The sequence below is a fragment of the Dipodomys merriami genome, unplaced genomic scaffold, assembly GCF_024711535.1.
Source record: "Dipodomys merriami isolate MVZ:Mamm:240054 unplaced genomic scaffold, mDipMer1.0.p SCAF_6, whole genome shotgun sequence".
NCBI lineage: Eukaryota > Metazoa > Chordata > Mammalia > Rodentia > Heteromyidae > Dipodomys > Dipodomys merriami.
The window spans coordinates 26,283,107-26,300,296 of NW_027206179.1; the positions used below are offsets into that span (position 1 = coordinate 26,283,107).

The 17,190-nt window shown below is 36.1% G+C and overlaps 1 protein-coding gene across 2 annotated transcripts in view; it reads right to left on the reverse strand.

Annotated features, from left to right (window-relative positions):
* Gpc5 (glypican 5) overlaps positions 1 to 17,190 on the reverse strand; it is a 1,051,553-nt gene that overhangs the window by 824,119 nt on the left and 210,244 nt on the right. For both annotated transcript variants that reach the window (XM_070002745.1, XM_070002746.1), the window contains exon 4: positions 7,882 to 8,015. In XM_070002745.1, the coding sequence (XP_069858846.1) occupies positions 7,882 to 8,015 (134 nt within the window). The remainder of the gene's footprint in view (positions 1 to 7,881; positions 8,016 to 17,190) is intronic.

The window sequence follows — 17,190 nt, forward strand, 5'->3', positions numbered from 1 at the left end:
AGAGGACCAACAAGTTATGGAAAAACCAATGGACATTGAAAAACTTGTAACAAATAAGATGTTCCCTGATGTAAGCCAATCCTTTTCTAAGCAAGCAAACTATGAAGATTCTAATTGCAGCTAGTGATAGGTGCAATTCTATAATTTATAGAAATTGGCACTATCAAAATAAAAAGCAGGAATCTGTCAGCTACCAAATATATGTGTATATGACCATATTTAAAACCAATCACAACTTCAGCTTCAACATAGACTTCATAGCAAGTGGTTCAAGCTATCTCTTCTTTCAAGAAAAGTTCTCTTTTGTATAACTTTTATTCTCCATGATTTGTTTTACTTTAACTTATTTCATAAAATGGTGGCTAATTTCTCCATGAACATGCAGAAAGTAAGAGTTAACTCATTTTTTTTCTAAACTCATCTTACTTTCCACTTTAGTTTCCGGTAGAGCAAATTGCTTTCCAATGCAACACAATTCTGCATGTATTTGTTTATTAGCTTTTTCTGGAAATGCTTTATCAGATTCTCAGTGGGATACATGATCCCCAAAGGTTAAGAACCACTAGCCTAAACTTTTGCCATATGTTTGTTCTGCCTTCTGGCATTTGTGTTTCCTGTGGACCTGGTTTTTGACCCCCTGCGGGTCCTGATCTTTATTATTCATGGAGGTCTTAGCTCTGGTCTGCCTTGAAGCTCATATTCCTTCAAGCTCATTCTGGTCTCACCTCTGCCGTCCTGCCTAAAACTTGGTCTTGGCCCATCCTCCCTGGCCCTGTCCTGCCCTGGAAACACATACTACCCTCACTTGCCAAGCACTGTTTTAAATTAAACAGAAATCTTATCGTTTAAGGGAACATGACCTTTATTTTAATAAATTAAACTTTCAGGTAATAAATAATAATGGCACCATAAAGAAGCACTAACTTCCTCTTTAGAATACATTGTAAATTGTTTAGTAATATTAAGTTTTTTCTCAAAGAGTTGACTTTTTTGTGGCTTAATGATTTGTTAATAGAACATTAACAAAACATTTCCCAAAACATCATTCAGCCCAATATATCTAAATACTGATTTACCATGTAATCAAACACAGATACCTGGTAGACTATATCCAGAATTGTAATCATGATTTCTTTCTGGTTTCCTAAATGAAATAGTTATTATGAACCTATAAGATCATTTAAGTTTACTGATTCTTTTTACTGTAAATCAATTCCACCTATCTTGCTAATAATACTAAATAAGATTAAGTGTTTTTATTCAATGTGTAGATATTTTTCTACATTCAGTCAGTTATTTTAGTCACTTAACTATGCTTTGTAGTGTTGGACAGGATATGAACTTGCTTCAGTTGATAGTAACACCCTGAGCCAGTATTATACTCTGCCTTACTTGTCTCTGAAGTCTCTAGCCCTCTTATTTCCAGTCTCAATAAATAAAACTGTTAATATTCCAAGTGACAAAATTCTCACTCAAATCACAATTTAATAAACACAGTAGAATAAAATGGAAATGTCTGATGATATATTGCTCCAATTAAGTTCTGAAGAGAATTTTTTTAAATAAATGATTTAACATCTTAAATAAAACATGAAGATTCAATGTTGAAAAGTTTTTCTCCTATTCTAAAGTTGCTATTAAAATTTTGCATATTTTTAGTAGCATCTAAGACAGTACACACCCCTGAATGCAGCCAATCACCTCTATGGTACATTCTTAAATGAGGAAACTGGCTAATTGGAATGCTTGCTGGAAAACAGATGGGGCCCTGGTGTTGAGACTCTGTCTTAATTTACTGTCCTGGGGTTTTCCTAATTACCCACTTAATTGGCACAGCCACATCACTTTGAAATAATAATGTACAGCTAATTATTGCCGATTTAAGCTTGCTAATAGCTTATTCTTACCAGCTAACTTCAAGAAATCAAGACAGGAAACCGGAACTTCCATAGGGAAATCACTCTGCCTGGATGGTTTAGACAACCATATGAGGGCAGTGTCCTATAGAGCTGCTCTGACTTGGTTTCTGCCCCAAAGGGCGAAATAGTGATAGTTTGCCTGCCCGGTGAGTAAAGGACTCACAATGATAGCTTTTCCTTGCTTTGCAAGGAAGATCTCTACAATTGACATGTGTCAACTATTCGAGCTTCAATTTGTCCATTGTTAGTATAGTCTTTAAGTTAAAAAAAAAAGACTGAGGGGCTGGGAAGTTGGCTCAGTGGTAGAGCGCTTGCCTTGCATGCCTGAGGCCCTGGGTTCGATTCCTCAGCACCACATAAGCAAAAAGAAAAAAGCCGGAAGTGGCGCTGGGGCTCAAGTGGTAGAGCACTGGCCTTGAGCTGAAGAGCTGAGGGACAGTGCTCAGGCCCAGAGTTCAGGCCCCACAACCGGACCAAAAAAAAAAAAAAGACTGAACCAGTGAAATTACATTTCTAAAATCAAATTAAAATAACACGAATCTGAAGATTAGCTCCCTTCTTCCTAACTAAAAGACTTCACAGTGCATGAAGAAATTGAGCATAACTCTTATACACAGACATATTTAAGTAAAATATTCCCATTTCAAATCAGAGAGCCAAGCAAAGGCATTTCTCTTACAGAAAAAAAATCAGAGTTTGGGACAATGAGGAGAAATATTCATATTTGGACAAGATATAATTTTGCCTTCATTTATGTTCTTTTTATTTAGAGAGCTCTAGGCCAGATTCCCTAGAGGTTGGGCCTTAGACCCAGCCTTAGACAGGTGATACCCTAGAGTGGTGCACTTAAGAAAGGGGAAGTAACTTAAGCAGGAGAAGGTGAAGAGGAACAAGTTAAGGTCTTTCTTCCAGAGACCACAGGACTACTGAGGCATGAACTGGGCCATGCACTTGGTTCTACCACCTTGAAGAAAGGGGAAAGTCTCTTACACCAGCAGGTCACCTCAGGTACTTGTTGTCCATGGGCCTCTGACAAGCAGGGTAGCCTACACAAGAAGACCCCAGCTGAATAACCCGCTGCAGAGTGTGTAGCTGACAGGGTGTGATTTTTGAGGCTAGATCACCTGACTGGCCCTTTCCTAGAGCTGTTGTGAGAACAACTCTGTCTATGTCATCTTGACAAGAATCTAGGGCCCTGACAACAGCCATGTCAGTAAGCCATCTCAGGAGATGAACCTTCAGTCCCACTTGTGCTTCAGATGGCTGAGGCTCCAGTGGGCTTCATAGCTGTCTCCTTAGAGTTCGCTGAGTCTCCACTCTGATGCTACTCTACTCCTACATCCCAATACCACAGAAAATGAACAATAAATCTACTACATTTTAGGATGATTTGTTAGGTAGCATTAGATGTAGAATGCTAACTGTTCTTGCTTGTTGAGAGGAAATTCTCCAGATAACACAAAAGCCTTGGGTTATCAGCCTCCAGCACACAATAGTCATAAGGCTGTCAAATGGGCAGGAAAGAAGCTTTGAGTAGAACAAAGAAGCATCTACCTTTGGCATCACTCACATTAAATGAGACCCACTGAACTTTCCATGCACTTTCACATAGTCATGTCCTGAGCTTAATTCTGACTTATACCTTCATAGCTTCTGGATAGTTTGACAGCAGTTCAGACCAACGTATTTGACAATAAGCAATTATACAGACAAACAAAAACTGAAGCATTCATCACTACTAATAATTGATAAAGCATAGGGAAATACTTCAGTGGGAATTTACTTGCCAAGCATGCATAAAGCCCTGAATTCAATCCAAGAGAGAGAGACAGACAGAGAGACAGAGACAGAGAGACAGAGATAGAGACAGAGAGAGACAGAGAAAGACCGAGAGAAGGGGCTGGGAAGGTGGCTCAGTGGTACAGCGCTTGCCTTGCATGCCTGAGGCCCTGGGTTGGATTCCTCAGCACCACATAAGCAAAAAGAAAAAAGCCAGAAGTGGCACTGTGGCTCAAGTGGTAGAGCGGTAGCCTTGAGCTGAAGAGCTGAGGGACAGCGCCCAGGCCCAGAGTTCAGGCCCCACGACCGGACCCAAAAGAAAAAAAGACAGAGAGAAGGAGAATGAGAGATACAGTAGGGGCAAAATAATTCTACACAGGAGGCTAGAAAAGATGAAGTAGTAAAAAGAATAAACTGTGAGTAGTTATAGGTAAATAGTAACTATCTCAATATAAAAAAAAACATTAATGTCTTAGAAGTTGTGAAATGTTGGTAGAAGATATATTTGTTCATATAATTGCATAAAATGGGAGGAGAATATTGGAGTGAATGTGTTCTAAGTACTTAACATTGTTCAATGAAGTGGTAAAATTTCGAACTTAAAGTAGTAAAAATTAAAAATGCATCATTGTGATCTTGATGATAATCATTAAGAGAATAATGAGAACAAATGTAAAGAGCTATAAAAGGTTAAAATAATAAATGTTTAATTGAAAGGAAAGCAAGAAAATGAAATAAAGAAGCAAATAGGAGTAAAGAGAAAACCAAGAGTAAGATGAAAGCCTTAATTACTTCAGGATATTACCTAGATAGATAGATAGATAGATAGATAGATAGATAGATAGATAGATAGATACATACATACATACATACATACATACATACATACATTGATAGATTAATATAGATAGATATCAATCTATATAATAAACCAAATATTTCAATTAAAAAACAAAAAACAAAGCCTTGGAGTCTTTAATTTTCATTTCCTACATGAGGAGCAGAGAATGTTTCTATTCTCCATTTCTTCCTACATTAACTTGTTATTCTAAATTTTAGGTAAAACTTAAAACTCAAAACATAATACTGGTTGCCAGGCCCTCCCACCAAAAGGGGGAAACAGAAAGAGAGACAGAGAGAGACAGAGACAGAGAGAGACACAGGGAGAGAGAGAGTGAGAGAGAGAAAGGGAGAGGAAATGACACATAAAAGAAACAAACCACAATGGTTATACTGGGCTACACAGCATTTCAAAATATGAGTAGAGGAGATCATAGCATGCCATCCAAAAGGACTCTTTTGCTATTGGTTACTTCAAGTTGTACATTTTGAGAAATTACAGACTGGGGTAGCTTAGAAAATTTATTCTTCTGTGTAGTTAATGTATACTTATGAAGTTCTTCATGTAAACTGTCCTTTATGTAGCACAGATTTTCTCCCATCACTTTCTCATGACTTATCTCAAACCCTGCCAGCAGCTCCAAACCACTTTTCTGTTCAGTCCTTCAGGATGAGCTTCAGTCCACGGTCCTTCTTTGCATCTCATACTTTTCTAGAAAGCCCAGGCCTATATACATGAGTAAACTGGTGGTTATTTTCTTAATCAAGCGTTTGGTTAATTTAGTTCACACTCCAGCCAACCTAGGAGGATGGAGAGAGGCCATTTTCTTACTCCTCCAGTTACAGTAACCTAACTTCTGAAAAAGTATTTGCAAGTTGGACTACTATATAAATTAAACTATTCTTCTGTCACAGTCACCCTAAATGATTTCTTTTCTCAGTTAGGGTACCAATTTCATTTATAATATACTAATTCTAAAATGAACTATGGCAGTATAATTTTAAAAGACAATGACTTATTTATATAAAATATAAATGTTTAGCAAACATAAAATTAGCTTTATTTTCATTTACACTGGCAAAGTCCTTGATGTGTTTAATAATTTATATTTTCGTTACTACAGAAACTGTATTGAGCTGGAGAGGCTGATGAATTAGTTTGTTCTGTGACTTTCCTTTAATAGTTTTGACTGGGTTTGAATTATAGAAAATAGTTTCTGCTAGTGGTATTCTCATGAGACTTTCTAAAAGTAAATAAAAAATGAATAAGAAAAACTGTCATGGATATAATACTAATTTCTAAAGTTAACTCAGGAAACAGGAACTTACTACAAGATTCCCTGTTTCTGAATTACATTGAGCAGTTGTTTTATTCATGATTTGGACAAGTTATATAGAAATTTTTTTTCCCTTGCCTATGGTTTACAATTATTTTACTTTCTGTTTTAATTAATGGCAATAGGAAATCCAAACTGTACTTAGGCAATTGTACTTTATCTTTCTGTATATAATCATTATTAATACTATACTTTATAATCTACAAAATCTATATAAACCACTATATTTGCATGAAATATTATTTTACAAAACTGACTAGGGAACATTACTTTGTAATTAAGAAAATATTATTTCAGGGGAAGTTCTTTGAAATTGTGTTTTAATTTCTTTTTTAAAAATGCTTTTATTATCTGTAAGAAGTTTTACAAAGGGGTTGGCATTCAACAAAGCGGTATATGAGCTCAATGCAATGTCACCCCTTTCAACATTATCACTCCATGATTTTTAAAATACTTTAATACAAACATTATTCTCTACTTGTCTATCTATTTACCTACCTACCTATCTACCTACCTACATACCTATCTACCACTGGGCAGTAGTGGGGCTTGAACTGCAAGCCTCATACTTGTGAAGCTTGTTTGCTCTCAACTAGCAACTTACCACTTGAGCCACCCCTCCAGCCTAGATTTTTGCTGGTTATTTTGGAGATATAGTCTTAAGGCTCTTCTATCTAGACAGACATTGAACTACTATTCTTTGGATCTCAGAGTTCTGAATAGCTGAGTTATAGGAGTAAATCATTGGTACCCAGCTTGTGTATTTTCTTACAGGCAATTTTTTTTTTAGAAAAGCATATTCCTCAATTTCTGCCATATAATTAATCATAATTTATCCTTGGGGAATCTAATCCCTTATCTTTCTTATCTTACATATCCTATCATTTTCCATGTTTCTATAAGTACCTATTACAATGTATGCAATTACTTCAACATATGTTACCCTGTAAAATTATTGTAAGAAGACAAAATTATAAGAAATTTAGTTACAGCTCTAATTGGTTAACTGGGATTTATTAATGAAGAAACAACCATCCTGTAAAACAGAATGAGTGTTCCGATTAAGCAATAGCAGAAGAGAGGGACAAGACACAAGAGAGGAAAAGAAGGTTCAATTAATATCAGGTTTTGTGAAGCTTCTTATTTTCTAGGGTTGGAGCAGAGGGCAGTCATATACTAAATCAGACAGGAGTCTTCTCTCTTCAGGAGAAAAATGAACAGGTCTGGTTTGGGTTCTATTTGCTTCCTTAAAACCACAGTTTGATTAAATGACATTTTTATGAAAGACTCTGGTTTGATTTAATCTGTTGAAACTCAGTCCAAAAATAATAGCCTCTGACAGCTTTTATTTAACAATAAATATTGATTTTATATTCATACATGCTTTTAATTTATATAAATGTTAGGCTATTGCTATCATTCTATTTAGTAGAGAGTTTTGTCTGTAATCACAACAGTTTTTGCCGTATGAAAATGAACTTATTACTTATGATTACATCATAATGCTTCAAAGTATTACATCCTATTTTTCCTACTAATGGACATACTGCTTGCCTCTAACTTTGAGTGGTCACAGATATTCAAGAATGTCTCGTGTGAATGTAAGAGACTCTCTTAACCCAAAAAATAAAGAAAGGAAACTCAAAGAAAACAGAACAAACACAGAAAATAATGTTTTTAAAATAGGAAATAACTTTAGATAAGAGAAAACAGCTCATTCATGGCATTCATAACCAGTGTCAAATAATAATTTGCAAGATTCATAACCTGAGAGTTCTAGTTAATAGCTAGTTTGATTTCTAATATTTTCCCTCATTGTTCCTGAATCACTGTTTGTTTGACACTTCACCTGGCTCAGTCTTGATGGGAAATAAACCATGTTAAAGTTGGCCAATCATGCTGATCTTTATTGCTTTTCCTTCCATTGTTAATGAATACATTCCATTTTGTTGTAAAGTTAGTGGCTTACTTTCTATCTCTTTCTGGTTGTAAAACAAATGTCTTACTTTCTTCTGTTGGCAAGAGTCTCTTCACCATTCCTTGCAGAGATCTTCATCCCATGCTTCTCTTTGCTGAGATCAAAAGAACACCGGGGGCTTTGTGTTGGCATGGTTATTTGGTGGCCACAAATCTTATTCACCTTTTAAATAGAAAACATTAAATGAATGTTATAAACCTGCTTCAGCTCTTCTGAAAATGCAATGTTTCATAGTGGCCAAAACGATGCCATGTTCTTGTTTAAACTCGGTATTAACTTTTAATATTTACAATGCTTGTCACTTTTTCCAAGAGAGAGAATACAATATTCTAAAATGGCAGGAATGATAAACTGATGCCAGGTACATCATAAAGGTGGCAGTTGACACATGGACAACATAGAGAACCACAGAACAAAATTGAAAAGCTGGTCTGTTTGTAGAAATATGGCTACTTTCTAAAAATAGATATCAATTGTGGTCTGTACTCATTCATGTGACTTATCACCTTTCTTTACTAGTTTTAAAATAAAATAATTTGCTATTGACTATCCTCTCCTTTTCTGAATAAATTCTAAATGCAAGCACAAATACCTTTGTAGTTTTCATCTTAGAAGTAACAGTGTATGTTTAATGGAAAGATCTCATGTTATAATTATTCCACATCATATTCCTTAAGCTGGTGTGGTTTCTGGGGTATTATTAATTATATGTTAAAAGTATTACCCAAAAGAAAATGTTTTTATTTTAATTACTTGCCTAGCATTAATATTTGGAAATCCAGCATGGATAACATGGGAAAAATTAAGTAATTTCTTTCCAGTGTAATATATAAAAAATTTATATGGTACTTGAAAACACAGAGTAGTATAATAGAAAATATACAACATAAGCATCATCTTGGATTCAAGAAACTTTGTTTCTGGTCTAATTTTTCTTAGTTCAGAGACCTTGAAAATATGACCTAATATCCTTGAACTTGATTACCTAATACATGAGATGAAAAAGACAGATTATTCCAAAGTCCCCTTAAAGTTTTCAGCATTTTTGATTTTCCGTGCTATGTGCATGAAAGGAGTTGTGTACAAATTTATTTTATCCATATTTTTGCAACCCTTTGTGCCATGAAGCACAGGCACTAAGTATTATGACATTAAAAGTAAATCACTGATTTTTGTTCCTGACAGAGTTTACAATTCAAAAGAAAAGAAAAAAGATCCCACCATTTATCAAAATACATCTTGTACTTGTGGGTATAGGACCAGCAATGTGTTCTGGGTATCAGAGGAAGTCAGGATCTTCCCAGTGAAGAGAGCAAAGGGGTTGCATATGGAGATGACTCTGGAAGGGCTACTGGATTGGGATGAAACTTGGAGCACCGATCAGGTCAGGATATGTTGAAGTTCATTTCAATTCATTCAAACTAAAAATAAATATTGCACACCACTGTGTTAAATGCCAGAGACAGAAATATAAATAAGACATGGGTCCATATTCACACAGTTGAAATGAGTCGCACATGTAGTTCTACACAACAACAGCTACTGTAGGATTGCATGCAAGTTAATAAAACTATAATAGTTACAGAGAAAAGGGGAAATTTAAAAGAACTAGGAGTTTGAAAGGTGGTAAAAGCAGGGGCGAACATTGCAGAGAACAACAGGCTATCAAAGAGGAGTACTAGTTAAATGCACATATATAACCAAAGAACATACATACTAGATGGGAGTAGTATAAGAAGTAGCATGCAAAAAAGACTTGATAGTGACCCATGATTGGATACCAAGCTGAAGAACTTGCTATAGCAAATGGAGTGTAGGACAAGTTTCCAAGTCATAATCTGATGATTTAAGATTGCTGCAAGAGAAAAGGTATCATTGCATCAATGGAGGAAGGGAGAGAGGGACCAGAGGTGTCCATGTAAACCCAAAAAGGAAGAGAAGGAAAGGATAGTTAACTCTTTGGACACTGGATCCTCTCATAGCAAAGAATAATGACCGAGGCAAATAAAAAGTCCTAAAAGAGAGAGGTGCAAGAAAGCATGGGTTTAACATAGAGAATGGCTACAAGTTGTGTTCACCTGGAAAGAAGATGTTGCAGTCACAAGAGAACTTTATGATTGAAAGATGCTTGTAGGAGGATCTTGGAGGGTTTTAAACACTAGTCTAAGGAAGCTCATTTATTAGACAATATCTCCTGCTGGTTCTTGAATATTAAACTATGAAAGTTGATACTTAGCAAATGCATATCTTAACAGCAGATGAAATATTACCAGCCTCTTCTTGAGGAAGAAATTTTAATTCTGACCCACGATAATGAAATGTTCCTGTAGAACAGATAGACAGACAGTAAAATCAACAAGACTTAGCAGACAATTTTAGGTGAGATGTAGAGGCCATTGTAAAAGAATAAAAATGAATTTCCAATCACTGAGTCTAAAAATTAATGATAGTAAAAAATATTATAAAGATGCTAAATATTCAAGAAAAAAAGAGATCTTCATTCTCAGCAACCCTAAGACCCAAAAAAAGATGGACTAGGTTATTAGTAGCGAATTCCAAGAACAAGATTATTTGGAGGCACTATTGGGTATTTTGAAATACAAGCAAAAAAGAAAGGGAAACAAAATCTGCAATAATGATCCAAGGAGATTTGTCAAAGGGCTTGAGCCATGGCAAAAAAAAAAAAAAAAAAAAACTTCTATGGATCTTTATTTTACATTTTTGATATTCAAGGAAAATTTTTTCTTCCAAATACAAAAGAAAATGCACCAACCAAGAATATGTAGGGTATGTGTAAGTCAGAGATTCAAGCATGCCTCGCAAATTCCAATAAAAAGTGCATTTCAAAGCCCTTGTATTTGTTGACTTGCTATCAGGGAGCTCTGCTTCACACTTTATTGAAAGGGAATAGAAACCCATCTGTTACCAGGACATTAGCCTGTCACCTTCGCTCCCCTGAGGTGAGCCAATTTGGGTGGCACATTTCAATACCAGTACCTTCTTGCTATTGAAAAAATTCTCACACTTATGTTGACAATTTTTCATCTTTGACTTATACTGCAATTTCCTCCTTATTCTCCTCCCTGGTCTCTACCATTCTCCCCTGCAATCAGTCTGAAGTGGCTTGGGAAAAAAAAATGTTGTTGTTTTTTTCCATATGTTTCTTAACTCCTGCTTTAAGTTCCATTTCTGGCTTCCTACTGATTTTCAAGTTCCCATCTCACCTTGAAATGACCCTCTTAGTTGCTTCTAACCCCTATCACTTTGCCCACTCAGGTTAAGTATTTGTTTCAACAACTCTCTTTCATTTATCTGGCATCTCCATTTTCAATGTAATTTTGGAACCACATACAAGTTCATCTTTAACTAGTGCCCCCCTCTGTTCAGTAGTTGTATATAAGTTTTCTAATATTCAAAACTTTCAACTCTTGTAAACAGCAACTTACATTATTTATTTTCATTTCATTCCTCTCAATGGTACCTTGTAAACAGCAACTTACATTATTTATTTCATTCCTCTCAATGGTATCTTAGTTTTTCTTGGGGAAAAAAACACTTTTTAAGTAATTCTACAAGTTGGAAATATCCAGAATGTACTGTTGAAAATCAAGGAATGTAAAGGAATTAGGTGTGATTGATAGAGGATCTGATCTGGGGAGTTGGGTAAAGGCATGCTCCACAGCATCTCGTGTGTGAAGGAGGTACTGATTGCTTTTCTTTAGGTCATATCTAGAATGCTTCTTGTTAAGAGAGAGATAGTGATTAGAGAAGTCACATAAAAGATAACTGGCAGTAAACATTAAAACAATAAAGTAATTAAATAAATAAATTAGAAACCAGGTATCGTTAGATCAAATGTACTGTGCTATGTTATATTAAAAAGCTATTGTGAATCCATCAGAAAGAAATATATTGGCAATTTTTCTGGTAACAAAAATGGGATTGTATTTATTCATGCCTCATGCTTTTATAATTTGTATATGTAATTTGTTAAGGGAAAAAAATCAATAATAAAAATCAAAAGGGAACTAATTTTCTCAGACAGAGATGAAATCTATGATCTCATATTTACTCCATAAAAATAAACTGGAAATAAAAGTAAAGGGGGCTAGATCTTAGGGCAGGGCAGAGAGGAAAGGCAATGAAACCAAGTGCCAGGTTCATTATATTTAGACTGCATTTTGCAGACCAAGGTAATATATGCAGACCAGGGAAATATATAAATGATTGATGAGCAAAGGAATGTAATTTTCAAAGCCTTCTTCTAGAAATACTTAACAGGGTAATTGTAAGCATAAAAGGAACTGTTCCCACGTATAAGAGAGTATTAAAACAAACTCAGGAAGCACCAGTTAAATTTGAGGTGAAAAGTAGGCATCACTTTCATCTAGGTAGGAAGAGTAGGATTAACTACATGTTGATTGGCCTCGTATGGCAAAGAAAGTAATGCTAAAAGCTGGTACCAGGTTTGAACGTGATAAACACAGAGAAGAGCCCATAGCTTATATATATATATGGATTAAATAGCAGAATGAGTTTAGTTTTTGGTGTGTATATTCTATGATTAAGTATGTTTTATTACATGCGGTTTTAATTTCTAAGAGTCAGCTCTACATGACTGATTAGAGACAAAAGGCAAATGGATATCCAGAATCAACTGTATGAGTAAACACTTAACTCTGTAAAAATGTTAAGAATTACACATTATAAAATCTTTCCAGAGGTAGAACTCAGATAATATACCTCATTTGTTGGGGATTTTTGTACCAATAGCAGGGAAAATTAGTAGTTAGAATCCTGTGCTAAAACTATAGAACCACCATCTAAAAAATATATTTAAAGTTCAAGGTATAGAGGAATGCAAAAGCTATATACGGAAAATATATAAAAGTTATAACCAAAATGCCACTTTTTAAATCCTTTAAATCCTAGGAAAATTTAATAATGTAAGAAAGATGATATACATAAAACCTCACAATTTACAAAGCAGAGCCATTAAACATAAATTAACCACAAGGAAATTCTAAATGTGTACAAAGGTACCAACTCCCTGGGGTCATGCAAACAAAACAATCATGAAGTTAGATAAGGGAGATCACAGCCATTGACTTTCCTTTGTAAAGGTGAGAGATAAATTCACTTTGTAGATAGCATAGACACAGAAGGCCATTTATAGATACATTTACTTGTAGGCAGAGTATACTTAGGCTTGAGTGGAGGGCTTATGTTTGCCTTTGCCATTTGGTTTGAATTTTTCAGAAGTTGTTTTCATTCATGGGTTTCTGTTACCCATCATCATAAAGGATCACTGTTTTCTAATTAAAAAGGTTGGGGAGGAGAAAAAGAGGATAAGGACAAATATAAGGTTAAGAATGTTTCAAATAATTTATACTGAGAAAAAAAAAACCTTCACTCTGCCAAGTTAGTTTTGATATTCCTATAAATTAAACCACCAGAGGGAGCTTCTGCATTTCAGTCATATGCATCATCATTTATTAAACTTAGGTATGGGTCTATTAAATATCATTTAGTGTAGGACTCTTAAAGAAAAATTTGATTTATCTTAAGTGATATACACTCATATACAAGAAACCTTAAAAGGGGGCTGGGAAGGTGGCTCAGTGGTACAGCGCTTGCCTTGCATGCCTGAGGCCCTAGGTTCGATTCCTCAGCACCACATAAACAAAAAGAAAAAAGCCGGAAGTGGCGCTGTGGCTAAAGTGGTAGAGCGCTAGCCTTGAGCTGAAGAGCTGAGGGACAGTGCCCAGGCCCAGAGTTCAGGCCCCACGACCGGACCCAAAAAAAAAAAAAATCTTAAAAGGCAATCTTTTATCAAAACTACTAGAATGGGGTTGTAAAGTTAATGTCACCAAAAGAGAAATGAAAAACAAACAAACATAAAACCCTCCTGAGTTAATTTATCTGGACTGAGGTTTGCTGTACTCAGTAAGATAAATTCTGAAACTTGACTCATGATTTCAATTATTTTCTCTTTCTTTCATTCTCCTTCCTTCTTTCATTCCTTATTTCCTTCCTTACTCCTTTAGTTCCTCCCTACCAGTTATATGAACTGAAAACTCACGAAAGGAAAGAGAGGGAGGGAGGGAGGGAGGGAGGGAGGGAGGGGGAGAGGGAGAGACAGAGACAGAGACAGAGACAGACAGAGAGAGAGAGAGACAGAGAGAACAGACAAGTTCTCTAAATTAGGTGACCAATGGAATGTGGTTAGTGTGTGAACAAATGAAAGAGATGCTGATTCTGACATTTATGTACACAAAGACTGAAGAGGAAGCTTTCAGAGAAGATGAATGTGCAATTTGGGTGGAGAATAAAGAAGAGTGCATCACAATCAGCTCAGGTACAAGAGGTATATTATGAAGGAGATACTGAGGAAATACATCATCCTTGAAAGGCATATTTGTGGTGCTCCTAGAAAAGGCATGGAGACAAGTAAGTTTCCACTTTGTGTCTGTTTTAAAGCAGAAAATATTACAGTCACTTGTGTGGTTAGTGGTATAGACTGATTCAGATACTTCCATCCAAGATACTTTTATTACAAAAATAATGGCACAAAAATAATGGTTATATACTGTGGCTCATATCTATAATTCCAGCTACTTTGGTGGCAGAGAGGAATATTGTGGTTTAAAGCCAATGTATAAAAAAATACAATAACCATATATCAAAATGAGCCAGTGTGGTTGCACACATGTATAATCCAAGCTATTTGGCAGACCAATATAGGAGAATTATGGTTTGAGCAAAGCCTAGACAAAAGCACCAGACCCTTTATGAAAAACAAACTAAAAACAAAAATGCCCTACGAATAAGGATCAGGTAGTAGAGTGCTTGCCAATCGAGTATAAGGTTCCTAGTTCAGACCCCCACAACTTCCAAGGGGAAAGAATGTGACACCAAATATACCTAGAAGTGCCAAAAGGACATTTAAGCAAATAACTTACATTTGAAATGCTTTCCCTTTTGTGATTATTGGTAGGTAGCTGATTAGAATAATATTCATATGGAAAAGAAGTCATAAATCATACTATATACACTGGATACAGAGAAAATAAATGCAAATACAGATGATGGAAATAAAAGAAAGAAGCAAAAGAAGGAAGAAGAACTGCAAACAGTACAAACGACAACAACAACAAACCTCTTGTTTCCATTTTTTGGAGTTCATTTCGATACTCATCATTTTATATGATCATTTGCACCTCGTTTTTGAGCCCTTGTAATCCTCTCCTAAGAACATACTCCTTTGTTTTCACTGTGTGAATGTTTAGATTTCTGTTTAAATAATAATGTACAGGTGTAATTATTATTTTTTACTATCCATTGCAAGTGAAGGAAACCATGCAACCTATGTTTCTTTGAGTCTAGCTTACTTTGCTTAGTATGGGTTTTTTTTTTTGTACTGTTCGCAGTACTTTTGTTCTCTTTTTTTATTCTGGACCTTTTTCTTTATTCCCTTCTGGCCCTGTTTTTTTAATTATTAGTTCTGTACCTTTTATCTTGTATATAAGTCTATCTGACTTGGGCAAGGAAAGCACAGAAATGGTAGGACCAAGGGTAAAACAATTCACCAATGAAACCCATTAGACACTATGTTGGAAATGATCAATACAACTTTGTGGGGATGGAAGTGAGGAAGGGGAAAACCTGGGAGAAAATGAGGGATGGAGGGGGTGACACTGCTCAAAAGGAAATGTACTCCATACCTGACTCGTGTAACTGCAACTCCTCTATAATTCACCATTACAATAAAATTATTTTTAAAAAGTAGATGTAGCTGGAAGCTGAATTGGTATTAAACAAAAAAGATGAAGGAAAGATTAAGAAAATAGAAGAGGAAAGAAAAAGGGGAGGAGGGAGGAAAGAGGGAAAGAAGGAAGAAAGGAAGAAGAGAGGGAGGGAGGGAGGGAGGGAGGGAGGGAAGGAAGGAAGGAAGGAAGGAAGGAAGGAAGGAAGGAAGGAAGGAAGGAAGGAAGGGAGGGAGGGAGGGAGGGAGGGAGGGAGGGAGGGAGGGAAGGAAGGGAGGAAGGAAGGGAAGAAAGGAAGGAAGGAAGGAAAGAAGGAAGGAAGGAAGGAAGGAAGGAAGGAAGGAAGGAAGGAAGGAAGGAAGGAAGGAAGGAGGGAAGGAGGGAAGGAGGTAAGGAGGGAAGGAAAGATGGAGGGAAGGAAGGAATGAAGGAAGGAAGGAAGGAAGGAGGGAAGGAGGGAAGGAAAGAGGGAGGGAAGGAAGGAATGAAGGAAGGAAGGAGGGAGGGAGGGAAGGAAGGAAAGAAGGAAGGAAGGAAGGAAGGAAGGAAGGAAGGAAGGAAGGAATGAAGGAAGGAAGGAAGGAGGGAGGGAGGGAGGAAAGGAGGGAGGGAGGAAGAGAGGGAAGGAGGGAGGGAGGGAGGAAAGGAAAGAAGAAAGGAAAGAAGGAAGGAAGGAAGGAAGGAACGAACGAACAAAGGAAGGAAGGAAGGAAGGAAGGAAGGGAGGAAGGAAGGAAGGAAGGAAGGAAGAAAGGAAGGAAGGAAGGAAGGAAAAGGAAGGGAGGGAGGGAGGGAGGGAAAGAAGGAAGGAAGGAAGGAAGGTATTAGATTAAGTGTATTTGACATTTCCATAAAATAAAATCACATCTGGATTAGAAATGTAAATCAATTGATGTTGTAGGGAATGGTGACTATACTGTGAGATATCTGGTTTGCAGATTTCGGTGTTAGATTACATATTGTATTGGCTTGAGACAATAGGAGAGATTAGAAATTGGGTAATATTGCCAGATGTACTGGATAGAGTGACAGTTTTACATAATCCAGCAGTATTGAGAGACTGAGAATCAGCCAATGAAGACAGTCTTCCTGTCTTAACTAGGCATAATGGGATTGATCCAATGGAGTAGTGACATATTTTGACAAAAGTACTACCTGATGATGAGCAATTTTACTTATAAATTTTGTTCATCTTTTGATATTTGCTAAATGAATATTCTCTTCAGAGCACAGCTGTAAAAACTGTGTCAAAGATCAAGAAGAACCCTTAAATTTAGTTGCTTCTTCCCCTTGAGCTGTATGAAAAATCATTAACACTGGCAATTAAAATGTGCACTAACCCTGAAATTTATTCTACCAATGTCTAATTTCTTATCTTTAGGAGGCTTATTATCTAGTTGGGGTACATAATGTGCAACACAAACTGACATATGTAGAAAGCTAAATTAAGTAGTATAAAAGCAATGTATTCATACAGTCTGAAAGTTAGGTCTTAAAAGTATGTTACAAGTCATGAATTGATAAGAACGCCCATAAAATCACTGTACACCAGGTGTGCAAGGACAGGTTTT